The sequence below is a fragment of the Podarcis muralis genome, chromosome 18, assembly GCF_964188315.1.
Source record: "Podarcis muralis chromosome 18, rPodMur119.hap1.1, whole genome shotgun sequence".
NCBI classification, from domain to species: Eukaryota; Metazoa; Chordata; class Lepidosauria; order Squamata; family Lacertidae; genus Podarcis; species Podarcis muralis.
Window position 1 is genome coordinate 707,809 of NC_135672.1, and position 17,613 is coordinate 725,421.

Genomic DNA, 17,613 nt, shown 5'->3' on the forward strand with positions numbered 1-17,613 from the left:
CAAAGGAGTGGAGTCGGGAGCCCGAGGCCTAGAGTGGCAAGACAGCGCCGGCAGGAAGAGGCGGGGCTCGCGGGTTGGTTTCTTGCCGCTACCATTGGAGGAGCGGTGAGGCGGGGCCTGTTTGAAAGCGGGCGGAAGTGGCGCGGAAGCGGGATGCCTGTGGAGAGCAAGATGGCGGTGAGTAGAGCGGAGGGGATGGGGGGGGGGAGAGGGAATGTATGCAGATTTATGCAGGCGGCGCAACGACCAGGTTGGAAGAGCCGCTGCCGGGCAGCGAGGACGCAGGCGGAATAGAGCCGCAGAGTTGGGGGGCCCCCGGGGGTCATCCAGCAGAACCGCCGACGAGGCAGGAATCGCAGCAACAGAAGAAACCCTGAGAGGCGCCCAGATCCAGACTCTCCTTGAGAACCTCCCAGGAAGCCCTGCCGAAGCCTCTGGAGCAGCAGCAGACCGGCCTTTCCCATGTGGCCAGTGGCTCCCCAGCCTGAACACCCTGGACCCCTCCTGTGTTCAGAGCAGCTGGGCAAAGCCGGCAGGGTTGTTTTAAGGTCAGGAGGCGTCTCTTGCCTGGGCCTCCTCCCTTTGGTGCACCCACTTGGTGGGAGTTTCCCAAGGCAGGCAGGATGCGAAGTGGCCCAGTGCAGGAAGGCTTTTGGCCCTGGCACAATGTGGCAAGGAGGACGGGGAGGAAATCAGAAAGTGTTGGCTTTGGCTCTGGCCCCACTCACTGGCCGCTTCCTCTGTCCCAGCTAGCTCAGTACTGTCGACTGGCAGCTGCCCTCCAGCATTTTAAGCAGGGAGCATTCGCAGCCCGACCCAGCGATGCCATGGGGAGGGGGTTAAACCTGAGCCCTCAGTGGGCTAAAATGATGACTGTTTGAGTCCCCCAATTTACTTTAAAACAAGCTGGAAACTGAGTTCACCTGAGCCCCCATTTCTCCCACCTTGATTTAGGACAAAGAGAAGAAGAAGAAAGAAAGTATATTGGATCTGTCTAAGTACATTGATAAAACCATCCGTGTGAAGTTCCAGGGTGGCCGGGAAGGTAAGCAGAGTCTCCATAGCACCTCTGCTATTGGGGACCCGACACTGTGCCTGTCACCGCCTCTTCATGATTCAGGTCTGAGGATGGATCTGTTCTCCTTTGCGGCCAGATTACATCACTGGTGTGCTTCGTCTCTGGCATAATCCTGCTTGCTAGGGAATCACCACTGTAATATGCAGAATGTAACTGTAACATCAAAGCTTTCTGCGTTCAGCCTTGGCGTGGTTCCCAACGGCTCCTGACTGTTTTTCCTTGTTTTCCCACAGCTAGCGGTGTCTTGAAAGGATTTGACCCCCTTCTAAACCTGGTGCTGGATGGGACCATTGAGTATATGAGAGGTGCGTTTAAGACCTCATGACCCCCCTGTCAGGAGTTCAGGCTACACCCGACTGGCATGTTCCCTCCCTCCCTCCTGGTTGATCATTTGAGAGCTTCATAAGCTTTCTTCAGCCCAAACATCACAGCGACCGATGCCAACAGACATCGGCACACTTATGGATCCGCAGAGTTATCGCAGCATACGCGGGACAGACCTCAGCAATTCAGCATGTTGGCTAATCTAATTTATTTACATATAAACACACACGGAGCACTGCAACATGGCTCCCTCTTTCTCTAGCATCAGACAGCAAAGAGAAAAGAACAAAGGACAATAGTCCCACTTCACGGAACACAGTAACACAAGCATCCTGTCTTCATCAATTCCCACTCTGTGGAGTCAAAACACACTGTCATGTGATAGACAACAATCCCATGACTGCAATCATGGAGCAGGAATTCTAACACCCCCCACAGCAAGCAGGTGACAGGAAAGGAGCAGGCTTTTCTCCATGAATTTTCCCCATCCTCTGCAGGATCAGGCCATGGTCCTGCTCCCCCTTTCTGTAGTGGCCAACTAGATGCCCCAACAGACAGGAGAACAAAGGCTCCCAACTAACTGGGCTGGTTCTGTGTATCACCCATGGCTAACAATCATCAAGGAGACCTGTCCAGTCACAGGTTGTTCTGTTCTCCACCTGCTCCTACTCAGAGTGGACCCACTGAGATTCAAGGGCACAGCTGGCTTGGGCCCAGTAATTTCTGTAGTTCTGAGTGGGATACAGCCTAGCGCTGCTGCCACAGCTGATCCCAGGGAGCCCTTGTCTTGCTGAGGGATGTTGAGCCTCAGCTCCTGGCTCCCGGGTCTGAGTTCCAGACGCTGACTTTGGTGCAGAAAAGCACCCCCAGGGCTTGAGAGCAGGTTAGCTGGCAGGACCCAGTGTTGTAGCTCTTTCTGGGCTTTTCCCTTTGCAGATCCAGATGACCAATACAAGCTCACAGAGGACACCCGTCAGCTGGGACTGGTGGTCTGCCGAGGGACCTCGGTGGTCCTCATCTGTCCCCAGGATGGGATGGAAGCCATTCCCAACCCCTTCATTCAGCAGCAAGACGGCTAAGCCACTCTGGGCTCTTTCTGCAGCTAAAATCTTGAGAGGACTCGGAGAGCCAGCCCCCGCTGACAAGAATGGACTTTCCTGCAAGGGGAACATATTTTTGTATGCTATGTTTATACTGGCAAAGGACCTTGTTAACTTATGTAAGGTGGTTGTTACTGCATTTTAGTTACCCCCCCCCCCATTTTGACACTGTGTCTCACAAGGAAGAAGGTGTTTTGTCAGGAGATGCCCTGAAAACTATTTCAGAAAATAACCTTGTTTTGCTGTGAACTTTTGACTCCAGTCTAGAGCCACTGAAATAGCATGCTGTGTTTATGTAAAATATTACACAGGAAGATGAGGTTTTTTGTTGTTGTTCCTTTTACCTCTTTGGCAAAGGCCACAGCTGTTCTGTTCTCAGAGCTTTGGAGGGGACTGCCCATTTCCCCTTTGGGTTAATGGTGTCTGCCTTCCTTTCTCCAGGATGGTTGTCTGCCCAGGAGGGGTCAAGCGCTTTGCCAAATGTCAAGAACTGTAATGACACCTGTGTCCAACTCCTCTTAATTTCCAGGCGGTGACTCTTTCCTTTTTAGGAGAATTCCTGAAAATCCATGAATAAAAAGCTATCCAAAACTGGCCTAGAATTTGTTAGACTCTTCTGCTTTGAAATGTGATATCAAAACTCGGAACGACAAAGCAAGTTTATTTGGGAGAGGATGGGACCCATCTTTAACCTATCACCAATCTCTTTGAATTGAGTGTAGATGCCCGACGTGCAGCCACAATGAAAATGTAGCAACTCCTTCATTCTCTGCTCAAGCAGCACTTCCCTTTACTTGGCTTCTTGAGTTGCAGACGTCAGTAGCACAGCAAGGAGACCTACGAGGAGTGAGTGTGTACCCCAGGAATGAAGATGTCCGAAGAGCCTGCTGGATCAGGCCCATCTAGCCCAGCCTCCTGTCTTTGCAGTGGTCAAGCTTCCCTAAGAACCCAGGAATCCAGACAAGGCAGCAATGCTTCTGAATACCAGTTGCTGGAAATCACAGGAGGGGAGAGCTGCTCTCTTGCTCGGATCCTGCTTACGGGTTTCCCACCTGGTTGGCCACTATGAGAAGAGGAGGCTGGGATAGATGGACCTGATCCAGCAGCCAGGCTTTTCCAATGCTGCTGTGGAATATCCAGTTTCAGAGGATCTCTAGGTTCTTTGGGGCACCTGTGACATGGTCTGGCAGCCACACTCTCCTGACATTCTTGTGGAACCCCCAGGTGCAGAGGCAGTCTCTCTTGGTCCCAGCAGGGAAAGAGGGACGTTGGGTTTGGCCTGACCCAGCAGCTCTTCTTACATCCTGACGACGCCTCACTAGCTGCCTGGGCAGTTGAGGGAGCCAGAAGGGAGGGATCTATTTTTAGGGGCTGAGTTGCTGCTATATCCGTCTTGGCTGCCTGGCCAAAGCCCTCCTGCGCAGCCCAAAGTGTGGCCTGCTTGCACCAAGTGAACATGGCTGGCCTGGAGGGGGCGTCTTCTGGGGCCCAGTCAGGAGGCCACGTGGTCCTGGAGGTGGGCGACAGGCAGTTCCCTGTCGAGCGCTGGGCCTTGGCCCGCTACAGTCGCTACTTCGAGGCCATGTTCTTTGGGGACACACGTGAGCGCACAGCCCCTCGGATCCGGATCCAGGGCCTGGACCCCACTGCCTTCCAGGCCCTGCTGGCCTTCACACAGACGGGCAGCCTCCTTCTTGACCGCAACAATGTCACAGAGCTGCTGGAGGCAGCTGACTTCCTGCAGCTGGACTGCGCCAAGCGGCTCTGTGAGGCATTTCTGGAGAGGGAGCTGCACGTCTCCAACTGCCTTGGTTTCCTGGCCTATGCGCAATGCTTCTCCTGCGCCCACCTGCAGGCGGCTGCACTCTCTGTGGTGCTCTCACACTGGGCCGAAGTGGCTTCCGGCGAGGAGTTCATGGAGGCCCCTGCAGAGACGCTGCGGGTGCTGCTGCGGAGCGACGATCTCTTTGTGACCCGCGAGGAGGCAGCCTTTGAGGCGCTGCTGCAGTGGGCAACTGCTGACCCTGCTGGGCGGGAAGCAGTCTTCCTGGAGCTGGCAGGCCTCATCCGCGGACCCTTCCTGAGCCTGCCCTTCCTGGAGCGGCTGGTGCGGCGATGCAAGAGCCCCCCAGGGCAGGACAGCTCGGGACGGCTGCTGCAAAAGCTGGATGCTTGCCTACCTGCCAGCTGGAGACAGGCAGGCCTCTCACCTTGTGTGGGGCGCAGCCATGAGGTCCTCTTTGTCCTGGCTGGCAAACACGACCAAGAGCAGCAGGAGCTTTTCCAATTCCAACCGAAGACGGAGGTGTGGCAGACCCGGGCGCCCCTCCGGCGCAAGAACCTCACCCAGTATGCTGTGGCTGCCATCGGTAACTCTTCTGGCTTCTGAGCTTGCACAGAGTGTGAGCCAGCCTGCAGGTGGCTGGCATTTTCCCCATGCCATTGAGAGTCCGGTCTCTGCTTTGGTGCCCTCTGGGTTGGTGTGGGCGGGCAGAGGGTTTCACCTTGAAGTTTGCGTCTAGTGGAATGCTAGGTGGGAGAGTGCCAGCTGTGGCTACCTGGTGCCAGGAGGTTTGGCTGCACCCTGCACATGCTCAGAGGTTCCCTTTTCTTTAGAATTGCTTCCTGCTTTGCAAGAAGCCTGGGGGGGGAAGCTTCTACAAAGTGTACTGCTGTGCCATGGCCTTGCCTGATGTGGGTGGTGCTGCGGTCTAAACCACTCAGCCTCTTGGGCTTGCCAATCAGAAGGTCAACAGTTCGAATCCCTGTGATGGGGTCCTGTTGCTCTGTCCCAGCTCCTGCCAACCTAGCAGTTCAAAAGCATGCTGGTGCAAGTAGATACAGTAAATGGGTACCACTGTGGCAGGAAGGTAAAAGACATTTCTGTGTGCTCTGGTTTCTGTGACAGTGTCCCGTTGCACCAGAAACAGTTTAGACCCAGAAATAATAATAACGATAATGATGATGCTCCTGTAACTGGGTTACCCCGGCCACTCTGGGTGGCTTCCAACAAAATGCTAAAACACAGAAGTCTCCAAACTCCCTGTCTTGGGCTGCCTTCCTGGCCATGTCTCCCTCAGCCTCAATTCACCCTGTCTCATACCTCTTTGGGGCATCAGGGAACCCCAATGGAAATGGGGGCAGAAATAGCCATTGTCCCCCAGTTCTATGTAAGCAGTTGGTTGTCCCCACCTCATCCTTGTTGCTTCACACCGAAACAAATGCAGGATGTGAAATATCGCCCCTTGGAGACGAATTGCTTTGCTTTCATCAGGAGGCAATGTGCAGTGGAAGCGAAGCCTCTCTGTGTGGTGGGTCCGTGGTGGAAGGGGAAACGGTATCTCTTGCGCTCTCTCCACAGGCAACTTCCTCTTTGTGACGGGCGGCTACTTCCGCGAGGAGTTCTCCTGGTGCAGCGTGGGCTGGGTGCTGATCTACAACAGCTGGGACGACAACTGGCTGGATGGCCCGGCCATGAAGACGGCACGCCACAGCCACTGTGCTGTGGGGGTGGGCTTCCACCTCTACGTGATGGGTGGCAGCACTGAGGAGGGGGCTGTCACGCCTGAGGTGGAGCGCCTGGCACCCACAGACTCTTCCTGGGAGAGCACCAGCCCCCTGGCCCACCCCGTGGAGAGGGCCGGGGCGGTTAGTGTGGGGACTCGTGTCTACGTCATCTGTGGCCTGGACGAGAATGGAGATGTCTGCCATGCTGTCCAGCGGCTGGACGTGGAAACGGACATCTGGGATGTGGTCTCCTTCTCGCCTCTCCCTAGGTGAGGCGGCTCTGGAGGTTGGGATGTTAGAGGTGGGGGGCACATCCTGCTCCTTCTGGAGTAGTGTGTCCACCTTGGGTCATCCCCCCCGCACTCAGCTTCTCCTAGGCTTCTCCTGCATGTGAAGACAGGCTTTGGTGGGCAGAGCGGACATGACCAAGAGGGGATCCAACGGACAAGCAGGCAATTTCTGCACATGCTGTAGAGCAGGGGTGTCAAACTCAAATTCATCGGGGGCCGCATCAGCAGTTTGGTCACCCTCAAAGGGCCGGTTGTATCTGTAGGACTTACAGTACAGGAGAGAAGGGTTCAGGCAGCCGTTGGATCTGTCACATCACAGGATGGCATGCGCTCAATATAAAAACAAGTGGAGGTTTCCTGTGTAGAACGGCCGGCGCCACTAGAGGGCAGACGTTCTTTGGCTTGTAGGCTGCCGCACAGGCGCTGAAGAGGCGGCTTTCTTGTGTCAAAAAAAAAAGCAAGAATAAAAGGTGAAGGCTGGCGGCGGCTACATGAGCCACATGACGAGGGGGCCGGATTCGGCCCGCGGGCCTTGTGTTTGACACCCGTGCTGTAGAGAGAAGTGAGGGGCCGGTGGAGCTCGTCCTCCTGGGAAGGAAGCCCATTGGGAAGGAAAACTCTGGTCCTCATCCTCCACTGTGTTGTTAATGGGGCAGGAGATCTGGAAAATAATTCACATCTGGCAACCAATGCGCCATTTTGTTTTCAGATAGTAAATGGGGTAAAGGTAAAGGGACCCCTGGCCAATAGGTCCAGTCATGACCCACTCTGGGGTTGCGGCGCTCACCTCGCTTTACTGACCAAGGGAGCCGGCGTACAGTTTCCGGGTCATGTGGCCAGCATGACTAAGCCGCTTCTGGCGAACTAGAGCAGCGCACGGAAATGCTGTTTACCTTTCCACCGGAGCGGTACCTGTTTATCTACTTGCACTTGGACGTGCTTTGAAGCTGCCAGGTTGGCAGGAGCAGGGACCGAGCAACGACCTTCTGATCAGCAAGTCCTAGGCTCTGTGGTATAACCCACAGCGCCACCCGTGCCCCTAGTAAATGGGGTAGACAAGTCCAAAAAGCCCAGGACACAAATTTTCATGGCCCCCTCGCAGCTGTGGTTGCTCATGTTTAAACTTATCTATCCACGTACTCGTATCTGAAACCCAAGAGGCCCATTGGTTGTCAGGTGGGAAAAATATTGGCTTTACAGTGGTACCTCAGGTTACATACGCTTCAGGTTACATACACTTCAGGTTACAGACTCCGCTAACCCAGAAATATTACCTTGGGTTAAGAACTTTGCTTCAGGTTGAGAACAGAAATTGTGCAGCGGCGGCGCAGTGGCAGCAGGGAGGTCCCATTAGCTAAAGTGGTGCTTCAGGTTAAAAACAGTTTCAGGCTAAGAATGGACCTCCGGAATGAATTAAGTTCTTAACCCGAGGTTCCACTGTACTGTATTTTCAGCTCTCTGAATGCAATACATGGAATATCTCCATAACCCTCCACAAATCCAGAGCAGAGCCCCTAAGGTGGTTGGGTGGCACCTGGTATGCCTCCTTCTGGCAATTTGAAAATTCAAAAGAAAAATCTTAACTTTAATAATCGAAATAGAAAATGTTAAGATAACCAAAATAATTGAACAGAAAATAATCAAACTCTGCAATTGTTGTCCTCTCGCTGATGCCTTCCTGACCTGCAATGGGCGCCTGCGCTTTGGGGCTTTCACCCTGATTGTGACAGCCTCCCCCCCTTGACCCTGGCCCAAGACGGCCTCTTCTGAGCCAGGATGCGCCTTCAGAACTTGGAGGCACCTGCTGTCCATCTGCAGATTTGCCAATCATCCCTCACACTGTCCATTCCCCCATTTCTCCATCAAATTTGGCTCTTCCTCCCCATTCCCAAAGGGAGCCCAGTCTCCTTCTAAATGCAGCAGTAAACTCGCGACTGCCTAGGCTGAGGGATGTCCAGAGCTGCTTTGCACCTGGGACACCTCCAGGCAAGCAAGCCCAAAACATTTGGGCACCTGAGGCATCTCCCCAAATGGCACACACCCCACCAGAGGCAGGGATGATTTGCATCAGGAACAGGACGGGGAGAAGGAAGATCTGCCTTGGGATCAGCTGCCCCCTGGCGGTCACCTCCCCATGCCTCCTGAGGTGTAGGCACCTGCCTGACGCTCTCCTCTCTCCATCCCCAGGTATGACCTCTGCGTTGTGGCTCTGAATGGGGCCATCTACACTGTGGGAGGGGGCGCCTTCCGTTTCGATGTGGACTCGGGAGAGTGGACACCGGTGGAGGAGGAGTGCCTGGCGCGACGGTTCTTCACAGGGTGCAGCGCAGCCAATGGCAGGATCTATCTCCTGGCGCAGAGACAGGGCAACACTGCACTCCCCAACATGGTTCTCTTGGACCCTTACCTGGAGATGTGCCAGGAGGTGGACAGCAAGCTCCCCTGCCCGCTGCCCATCCACGGGACAGCCTCCGTGCGGAGATTTGACATTTGCGCATGACGCGGTATGCCAACACCCTGCAAGGCAGCAGTGTGGGAGACGGAGAGCGGGAAAAGTCGGCTGCCCCGTTCTTTTTCTCCGTCATTTTGGAACGAAAGAGACCGTTTGGGTATCCAGGCATCTGTGGTGAAGCCCCACAGAAGGAGTGGAGTGCAGATAGCCTGCTCCTGCAGAGGGGGCTCGGTGGGACTGGGCCTCCCCTCTTTGTATGGCGGAGGCAGAGCTGCACACCACCTCCTGGCCAGCGCTCGTGTTCCTGGCAAAGCTGCCTCCCTGCTCCCTCTCTGAGCTGATTTCAAATGACAGGGAGAGGAACTTGATCATAAGAATAAATGCAAGTTGCCAACCAGCACATTGATGGGATCAATCAGTGAGTTTGGGGGAAATGAGTGAAACGAAGTCAGGATGTTGGAGACGTGTGAGATGGCAGTGATACTGATGTGGCCATTGGGTTTCAGTCCTGATCCAGATTGTGGTGTGTCAGGGCCAAGGTAGGGGTGGGGACTGCATGGGGGTCATTTTGCAGCAAATCCCTCCAACTTCTGTTTCCTTGCCTGAAAGCACAGCTGGAGGGGGCCCACGTGGAAGGGAATGTGGTGGAGATGGGAGTCCCCAAAACTGCCCCCATTGTAGGGGTCCCTATGCTCCTCCTACCTGTGAAGATATCCTGTTTATTAGTTGCATTTACTGCTCTCCCTCACCTGGACTAGGCTACAGAGCGTTTGCAAGTTCTCCAAGTAAATCATCGGGCTGCCTCCCGCTTCGCAATGCACCTCCCCAGGGACCCCGAGGGACTTCTTTTCCAACCCCCTGCAATGCAGGAATCACAGCAATGGAATCCCTAACAGATGGCCATCCAACCTCTGCTTAAAAACCTCCAAAGGAGGAGAATCTACCTTCTTCTGAGGGCAACAGAGCAGTCAAACAAACCTAAATTTGGCATTGGACTCCTTCCTGCAAAATACTAACCCCACCATAATTGCTGCACCACAATTGTCCAGGAGAGGGAGCCATAGGCTGCCTGTAGCCTGGATAAATGGAGGATGAGGCAGGATGGTTTGGGGAGTGTGGGGTGAGCTGCCTTCCCCTGAGGCCATGGACACATTAGCACCTTAAAAAGCACCAAGGTCCTTTCCACACACACCCTCATCTCCCCACTGCTGCATTGTAAGTCGCCCCTTGCTGTCCATATCTGCAATCACTGCCCATCACTCCTGCTCACAAGTTGGCGTCTGTGCATGTGTAAAGGCTGTGTCAAATGTTTGCTTTGCTGAAGCTAGTTTGAGGGTGGCTTGGGAAGTTTATGTGTGTCATTAGAGAGCCAGAGTGTTGGATTGGGACCTGCGAGACCTAAGTTCAAATCCTCCTACCTCGCCCATAGAAAGCTCCCTAGGTGGCCTTGGAGGCCAGGCGCTGCCTCTCAGCCGATATCCCAGTGTGGTTTTGCCATGTGCACCATGTTACGCTCCCAGGAGATATAAACACAATCAATGAATGAATCAATGCAGCATGTCAGACCGTAGAATACCTTTACTGGTTTCGAGGAGCAGAAATGAAGACTGAGCTTACGAGGCCAGAGGGACTCTGTATATGCCCCAGAGTCCTCTTGCAGGCAGCGTCCTCTGAGATCTTGGGCAGAGTCAGCCATGGTGGCGCTGTGGCTTAATGTGTCTGGGAGATGGGTGGAAGTGCAAGTCAGGCCACCAATGCCCAGGCGATCTTGGCCTCCTGATTTTGGCAAGGGGAAGGAGAACATAGCCATTGGGGGCAACCCACTGCGCCAGTAGCTGCATCTGTCGTGAATTCTCTTTCAGAGCAGATGAGCGGCTGCCACTGCTTCCTAATGCAGGGAGTTCCACAGCTTAACACAACCCCCTCTGTGAGAAGAAGACCTTTCTTTTGTCCCCCCTGAATCTTCCAATGTCAAAACCTGAGCATGGCAGGGAAGGGGATCCTAGGAGCAACTGTTAGGGAGACGCAGAACCCCCCCCCCCGGGACTGAATGAATGCAAAAGCGCTCAAGCCCAGATCTCCCTGGCCAATCGCGTTGTGAGAGAGGAAGAGTCTCCCTTCCCTTGAATTCGCCCTCGTGCGCAGACGGCAGCCGCGAAAGATCCGTGTGGCGCACCCGGAGGTTTTCACGGCACTCCGGTGGTAGGACGGTGGACGCGGCAGAGACGGGGACCCCCACCTTAGGGCGGGGTCCCACCCCGGGAGCAGTACTTGGGGACATCCCTGAGCTGCAGGTCCTCGCGGGGCGTCCAGGGCCGGGCGTAGCCGCCCCGGGGCAGCAGCAGGCGGTTGAGGGTGTGCTCGTAGTTGACGTGGCGCCGAGCCATCAGGACGTACTCGCGCTGCTCGGCCAAGAGCGGGCAGTCGCAGGCGTCGGGCACCCAGACGAACTCGCGGCGCACGACGGGGAAGCGGTTGCGGTAGGTGTGCAGCACCTGCACGTCGTAGCGCGTCTCCTGCCCCACCCGGCGCTTGGAGAGGATTCGGGCGCGGAAGACTGCGCAGGCAGGGGAGAAAGGAGGTCAGGAGGGGGGCTCTCCCGCAGCGGCCCCCCAGGGGAAGAGCCCCTCGAGGGAGGGCTCTCCTCATCCAGCTCCCCTCTCCACCCATAACAACATCCCAAGAACTCAGGAGCTTTGGGGATAACAGGAAAGGGGGTGGGGGTTCCTTGGCATGGGACCCTCTACGCTCCTCCCCACCTTGGCCCTGGAGGGAGGAGAGAGACTGTGGCAGTTTGGACTAGATGACCCTTGAGGTTCCCTTCCATGCGGAGGGGCCACGTACCAAAGTCGCTGTTGCAGTAGTGGTGGATGCGCTGGGATTTTCCCCTGGGAGAGTCGCACACCCCGCACAGCCCTGCAGGATGAGAAGGAAGTATTTTGTGGGGGGAAAGGGGGGGCACTGACCGCCTTCTATTTTATGAGTAGTCCTTCCAGCACTTCAACCCTGCCCTATTTCCCCCTACAAGTGTGGGGCGGTGTCTGGGGCTCTGGCAAAAGCCCTGAGAAGTAGGTCCGGCCGAGAGGTGGTGGCTGGTGGGATTTGGAGAGTTGCATGTGGCCTGGAAACCCAGTTCCATGCGAGAGGCATGCACACAATCAAGCCCACCCACCCCCGCCCCCCAAAGAATCCTGGGAACTGTAGTTTGCACAGCGCTGAGCTACAGTTCCCAGTACCTGGGGTTCTAGTCAGGGGCTTCTTCTACTCCTCAGGCTTTTCTTTTGCTGGGTTGGGGGGAGAAGAGGTGGCTCTGCCTGGGCTGCCCCGCCTTGGAGGAATCTTCCTGCGACATCAAAGGCTGCCAGAAACCAGCCTGGGCTTTGTGGGTTCTGTGGCAAAATGTTGCACTAATGAACTCACAAGCTGGGGAGCTGCCTGCGCATGCCGAGAGCCAGGAATCCCACCTCAAATTATGGGGTGGGAGCAGCCCAAGGCTCCCAGGGTGCCTGGAGGGTGCGAGCTGCTGAAAGCAGCAGAATCTAGGGAGAAATTTATTCATTTCATGGCACTTCTATCTGCCTCTTCCTCCAAGCAGCTCCAGGAGGCTCCTGTGGCCCTGATCCCACACCAGCCCTGTGAGGTAGGCAAGACAGAGAGAGGCAGGGACTGGCCCCCAAGGTCACCCAGGGTGCTTGGGTAGCTCAGTCATTCCTCCATCGCTGGGGGTTGGGCTAGATGACCCTTGGGGTCTCTTCCAACTCTACAGTTCTATGATTCTATGAAAACAGGACATTGGAGCTGGAGGAGGGGGAAAGCAAGGGGACGGCAGACATGGGATCAGGGTCTGCATGGGTGGCTACCTTGGAACAAATGCTACCAAATCCCTCAAATCTCCTAGATTTCCAACAAGAAAATGTTTCTTTCTAAGAGCACTCCACTCCTGCACCCTGAAACTATTGTGGGGGTGAAGGAAGGAGAGATGGAGAGAGAATGGGGGGGGGGGAGATAGAATTGAGGATACCTGAGCTCCCTGGGGGCACTTTGGCTGGCAAGGGCGTTCCCTCCCGCTGAGGCATCTTCCTGGCAATGTCGTTTTGGGAGGGCGGGGCTGGCAGGATGGCCAGGTGCTCCCTTGGTGAGCCATCCCCGACTTCCCTGGTCTGGGGCTGGCGAAGGGGGCTGGCGTCACTCTGGATGGGGTGGAAGTGCTCTTTTGGGAGCCAGAACTGGAACTCAATGCCCGCGTTGGGCTCCTGGAAAAGGACCTGAGGCAAGAAACAGGCATTGGGTGCATGGGCGAGACCCAGTTAATATCCTTTGCACCCAGGTGGAAAACCCCCAAACAATTCCCTGGCCCATCTCACCATGACCAGCAAGTCCTCCTGGGTGGGTCCGGCTGCCTCAAGGCTCTCGTGGGCATCCGCTGTGCGAGTGTAGCGGACTTGGGTGCCTGCTGCCTCATACGTCCCTGGCCAGTCAATGGCCCAGTCACCGTTGATGACGTAGCGCTGGTTTGCAGTCATCAGAGCTGGGGAGGGGAAGGAAGGACGTTTGGGGGAAGCTTTTGGGGGAGTTTTTGGCTGGCCCCCTCCTCCCCAGCCAACCACCCCAGAACCCCCAAGGGAGCCTCTGGGTGCCTCCAGTTTCAGAGGAGGCATGGGGAACTACCACAGGCAGGGCCTGCTTGGGGTGGCCCCTCAGGGTAATGCCACTGTCCTTGGAGCTCAAGAGGGGTGTTTGTGCAGAAAGTAGCTGTTCGGCAGCCGAACTCTCTTGGAAGGTGGTGGGCTCTCCTTCCTTAGAGGCTTTTAAAGAGGTTGGGTGTCCATCTGTCAGGGATGCTTTTGCTGCAATTCCTGCATCACAGAGGGTTGGGCTAGATGACCCTTGGGGGCCCCTTGCAATGCTTCTAGGATTCATGAGAGGTTTTTAAATGGAAGATGGGTGGCCACCTGCCAGGGTTCCTGAATGTGTGTCCATTTTGTAAAAGTGCAGTTTCAAAATAGGCAGTTGGTAGGATCTTGGGGCCCCCACCACCACAAGGGGTCAGCAACAGGCATGGGGGTGGGAATAGGAACCTGCCCAGCAGCCCCTCCTACCAAGGTAATTGCGGCTGCTGTCTGTCACCTTGATGTGTCTGGCGCCTGCCGGGATCTGAGTGACATTCTGGTAGCCAAAGTAACCTGTGAAGCGATCAGAGGAGAGCGGGTCAAGTGCAGGGGGGGGGGGAGACCACTGAGGAGGGAGGGGAGGGGGCTGCCCAGGGGGAGGCAGCCAGGGGGTGAAGGGGAACTGCATGGTTTTTTTTGGGGGGGAGGCTCAGAGTGTGACGTGCAGCGCTAGACAGAGGGCTTCCTCAGACATACTACTTGAAATGTCAGGAGTTGGATGGACACCTGTCAGAGATGCTCTAGCTGAGATTGCTGCCCTGCAGGGGGTTGGGCTGGATGACCCCCAGGGACCCTTCCAATTCTGCTATTCTGTGATCTCATGCTTTTCAGTGAATTCCTGTTGGATCAAAATCTATGTAGGAGGAGAATTCCCTGGCTGCCAAGATCCAAGTTTGGGGCAAGTTCTCTTTGGTGAGGGGACCCAAGCATAGATTTAAAATCACAAACTACGCAGCAAAGTAAAGCATGGAAATGTGGGCTGTGATTCCTTCAAATTATGCCCTTCTCAGTGAGTTCCCAAGTTACCTTTGGTGAGTTAAAAGTTGATTTACTTACTAACTCTCCAAAGGTCATGAAAGTGGCACAGGCAGTAAAAAGTGGTGAAAGTTCCTAAATTGTTACATGGAAAGAAATAAAAGGGAATTTAGAAATTTGGTAAAGAATTAATTTATCGTTTAGGGGGAGAATTTCAGTGGTTAAAATGAATGTATTGCCAAGAATGTTGTTTCTATTTCAATCAATCCCAGTGATAAGCAGTGCTGGATGCTTCAAAGAATGGCAAAAATATATTTCTAGATACATCTGGCAAGGGAAGAAAGCAAGAATAAAATATAAATTGTAACCTGATATGAGAGAGAGAGAGGAGGTTTCACCCTGCCAGATTTGAGATTGTACTATGAGGCATCTTGCATCTGCTGGACCTGGGAATGGATGATATTGAAAAATGGAGATGTGTTAGATCTAGAAGGACATGATAATAGATTTGGATGTGTCAGGGGCTCAGGGACTGAGCCACAGGAGAAGGAGGAGATGGAGAGCGAAGGGGAACAATCGGAGGGGAGCTCAGGAGGGTATGACAGTGACCAGAGAGATTCCATGAGTCTCTCCAGCGAATCAGAAGATTCTCAGAAGGAGGCCCCCAGGGTCAGGGCAAGGGGGGCCAGTGGGGAGTCTCCAAGCGGCAGCTGGAAATCAGGGCTAGCTTCCCCACCAGAGCGCAGCGGGGGGGGGGGAGAATCCCACAGATTAGAACAAAAGCCTCCTCCTGCAGGAGGAGAGAGTGAGGCAGGACTGACCACGCCTCCGTCCGAGAGGGGAGGGGCGGAGGAGAGAGCAGGGCCGGCCAGCCTCCCTGAAGGAGGAAGCAGTGAAGGGAGCAGTGTAGCCGTTAGGAGGAAAGTGGGCGGCTGGGCGCGCGCGCCAAGTTCAAATGTAGAGGCGCGCGGGACAGCAGAAAATCCGGATTGGGAGCCAGGTCCCAAAGCCCGCCGGAGACAGGGGGAGGAGTCAGAAGAATCCGCCTCCGAAGAGTCCAGGAGGGTTGGTACCCCAGAGGACAGGAGGACCCGGAGGAGAAAGGAGCAGAGGGAGGAGAGAAAGAGGTGGAGCAAAGCTCGGGTCTTGAACTGGTGTAAAGGAGGGGCGGATTCAGACGGGACTTCGCCGGTCTAAGGACTCAGACGTAGCGCTGCGCGCCACGGATGTCAAACCAACAATGAACCACAATAAAGACTTTTGTTTATAAAGAGCAACTGGCGTTGGTCCTTTGTGAGCTGGGACCTGAGGAACCGCTGACAGTATGCTCCGTCTCCAGAAAATTTAACCCTCGCAGCGCGAGTTGGCGCAGCGAGGGGCAAGACTTGGTGTTTTGCGAGCTCACGAAGAGAGGGAAAGATGACTACAGAAGGGAAGGTGGCACAGCTGGAAAAAGCAATTGAGACGCTTTACTCAGAGCTGGAAGTTTCCAGGAAGAGAGAGGAGGAAGCAGCAAAGTTCTGCGAGGCTCTGCGAAACAGGTGGGAAAAATTGGGCAAGGAAGGGCTGCCGGGACCCAGACCGGAGGGAGTTGGCCTCGGAAAGCGGGGGGGGGGGGCAGCATTGTAGCCCACTTTGATGGAAACCTGCAGCAGTATCCTAACTTCAGAGCAGATGTAGTTTTTGCGCTCAGACTGCTTAGGAAGGACTTTAGAGATGAGGAGGAAAAAGTGGGATTTATTATAACTCACTTGCATGGAGAAGCAAGATCCTGGCTGCGCAATTTATGGCGCGACAATGATCCCGCCCTCCAGAATTCAGACACTTTCATAGCGGCTATGGACGCTTGTTTCCAGTCAACCACAGATGTAGACGTGGCTAGAAGGGAGATGCACGGCTTGCGGCAGGGCAAGGCAACAGTAAGACAATATCACTCCCACTTTTTTGCGTTAGTAAATACGCTACGCTGGCAAAAGGACTCTGCAGCAGTGAGGGATCTGTTCTGGGAGGGGCTAAACGCTTCCGTGAAAGATGAGCTGGCCAGGGGAGAGAGACCTAGCACCACTGCAGAAATCGTCCAGAGAGCGCTTACGATAGGAGTGAGAATGGAGGAACGCCCCTGGAACAGAGATGAGGGTCGCTTAGCACGCACACCGGCCAGAGCACCTCCCTTCATGCCCAGGGAGGCTGAACGCGCGCATTCCACGCCTCCTTTGGGGGAGGAGGCAGAGCCAATGGAATTGGGTGGTGCTAAGGCTCAGACAGCGACCAGAGCCCGAACGCCAGGAGCAGTCAAGCTGAAGAATCCTAGAGGGAACAGGAAGTGTTTCATATGCGACAGTGCACAACACATGGCCAAAGAGTGTCCCCAGAGGATCCAGAAGCACACTGCACCCTCCGCAACTATTAAAGGGGGAATGCAGCAGGAGGGGGAGCAGCAGGGAAACGACCAAGCCTGGTTGGAAACAGAGGCTCTGGGGCCCAACCAGGCAAGGTTTTGAAGTTGTCCCCAGAGATTCTGAAGCCCACAGACCCCCTCCCGCCCAAACCAGTGGTGCAGCTCACTGCCTCACTTCAACTGCCCAATGGATTCACCTTGGAAGTTCCTATTACCATTGATTCTGGCAGCAATGCAGACTTTGTGGGGGTGGAATTTGTCAAGCAGCACCGCATAGCACTCCTACCGGCCACGATGCCCCTAAACGTCGTCACAGTCGATGGCAGGAAGCTACTGGGGGGGGCAGGTGGTACAGGAAACACCACCTATGGTGATGCAAATTGGGAATCACCGCGAAGTCATCAGTTTTAACGTCACTCACCTATCCGACACGCCCATAGTGTTGGGCATGAGTTGGCTGGATAGGCACAGCCCGGGATTGGCTTGGTACCAGCGTCAATTGACCTTCGGCTCTTCCTACTGCGCGGAACATTGCATCCAGCCTAGCCAGGAAGGGGAGGGGCAGGAGGATGAACCACAGCTACACCTCGGCATGGTGCAGGCGGTACCAGACAAGTACAAGGAGTTTTTGGAAGTTTTCTGCGAGAAGGAAGCTGACAAGCTGCCTCCCCATCGGCCCTACGACTGCGCGATTGACCTCCTGCCGGGGGCGACGCTGCCGACGGGGAAGCTGTATTCCATGTCTGAGGATGAAAGGCAAGAACTCAGGGAGTTCATAGAGCTCAACTTGAAGCGGGGATTCATCCAAGAGTCCAAAGC

General features: G+C 55.0%; 3 protein-coding genes across 8 annotated transcripts in view; 2 read left to right on the forward strand and 1 right to left on the reverse strand.

Moving 5' to 3' along the window:
- The first annotated feature begins 4 nt into the window (after window positions 1–4).
- On the forward strand, window positions 5–3,096 carry LSM7 (LSM7 homolog, U6 small nuclear RNA and mRNA degradation associated). The gene is made up of 4 exons (XM_028713359.2): window positions 5–177; window positions 955–1,045; window positions 1,312–1,383; window positions 2,339–3,096. The coding sequence occupies exons 1-4, from the start codon at window positions 154–156 to the stop codon at window positions 2,479–2,481; spliced, it is 330 nt and encodes a 109-aa protein (XP_028569192.1). The 5' UTR covers window positions 5–153; the 3' UTR covers window positions 2,482–3,096.
- A 109-nt stretch (window positions 3,097–3,205) lies between these two features.
- Window positions 3,206–9,148, forward strand: LOC114588415 (kelch-like protein 23). Its single transcript, XM_028713704.2, has 3 exons — window positions 3,206–4,871; window positions 5,864–6,278; window positions 8,487–9,148. The coding sequence occupies exons 1-3, from the start codon at window positions 3,959–3,961 to the stop codon at window positions 8,797–8,799; spliced, it is 1,641 nt and encodes a 546-aa protein (XP_028569537.2). The 5' UTR covers window positions 3,206–3,958; the 3' UTR covers window positions 8,800–9,148.
- A 1,163-nt stretch (window positions 9,149–10,311) lies between these two features.
- The window catches only part of ADAMTSL5 (ADAMTS like 5), a 28,202-nt gene continuing 20,900 nt past the window's right edge, over window positions 10,312–17,613 (reverse strand). For 5 of the 6 annotated variants that reach the window (XM_028713895.2, XM_077921875.1, XM_077921876.1 and 2 more), the window contains 5 exons: window positions 13,851–13,934; window positions 13,116–13,279; window positions 12,773–13,016; window positions 11,596–11,667; window positions 10,312–11,308 (listed from right to left, as the gene is read on the reverse strand). In XM_028713895.2, coding sequence (XP_028569728.2) covers window positions 10,992–11,308; window positions 11,596–11,667; window positions 12,773–13,016; window positions 13,116–13,279; window positions 13,851–13,934 — 881 coding nt within the window. In that variant the 3' untranslated portion in view covers window positions 10,312–10,991. The remainder of the gene's footprint in view (window positions 11,309–11,595; window positions 11,668–12,772; window positions 13,017–13,115; window positions 13,280–13,850; window positions 13,935–17,613) is intronic. The other variant, XM_077921874.1, reaches the window with a different exon arrangement.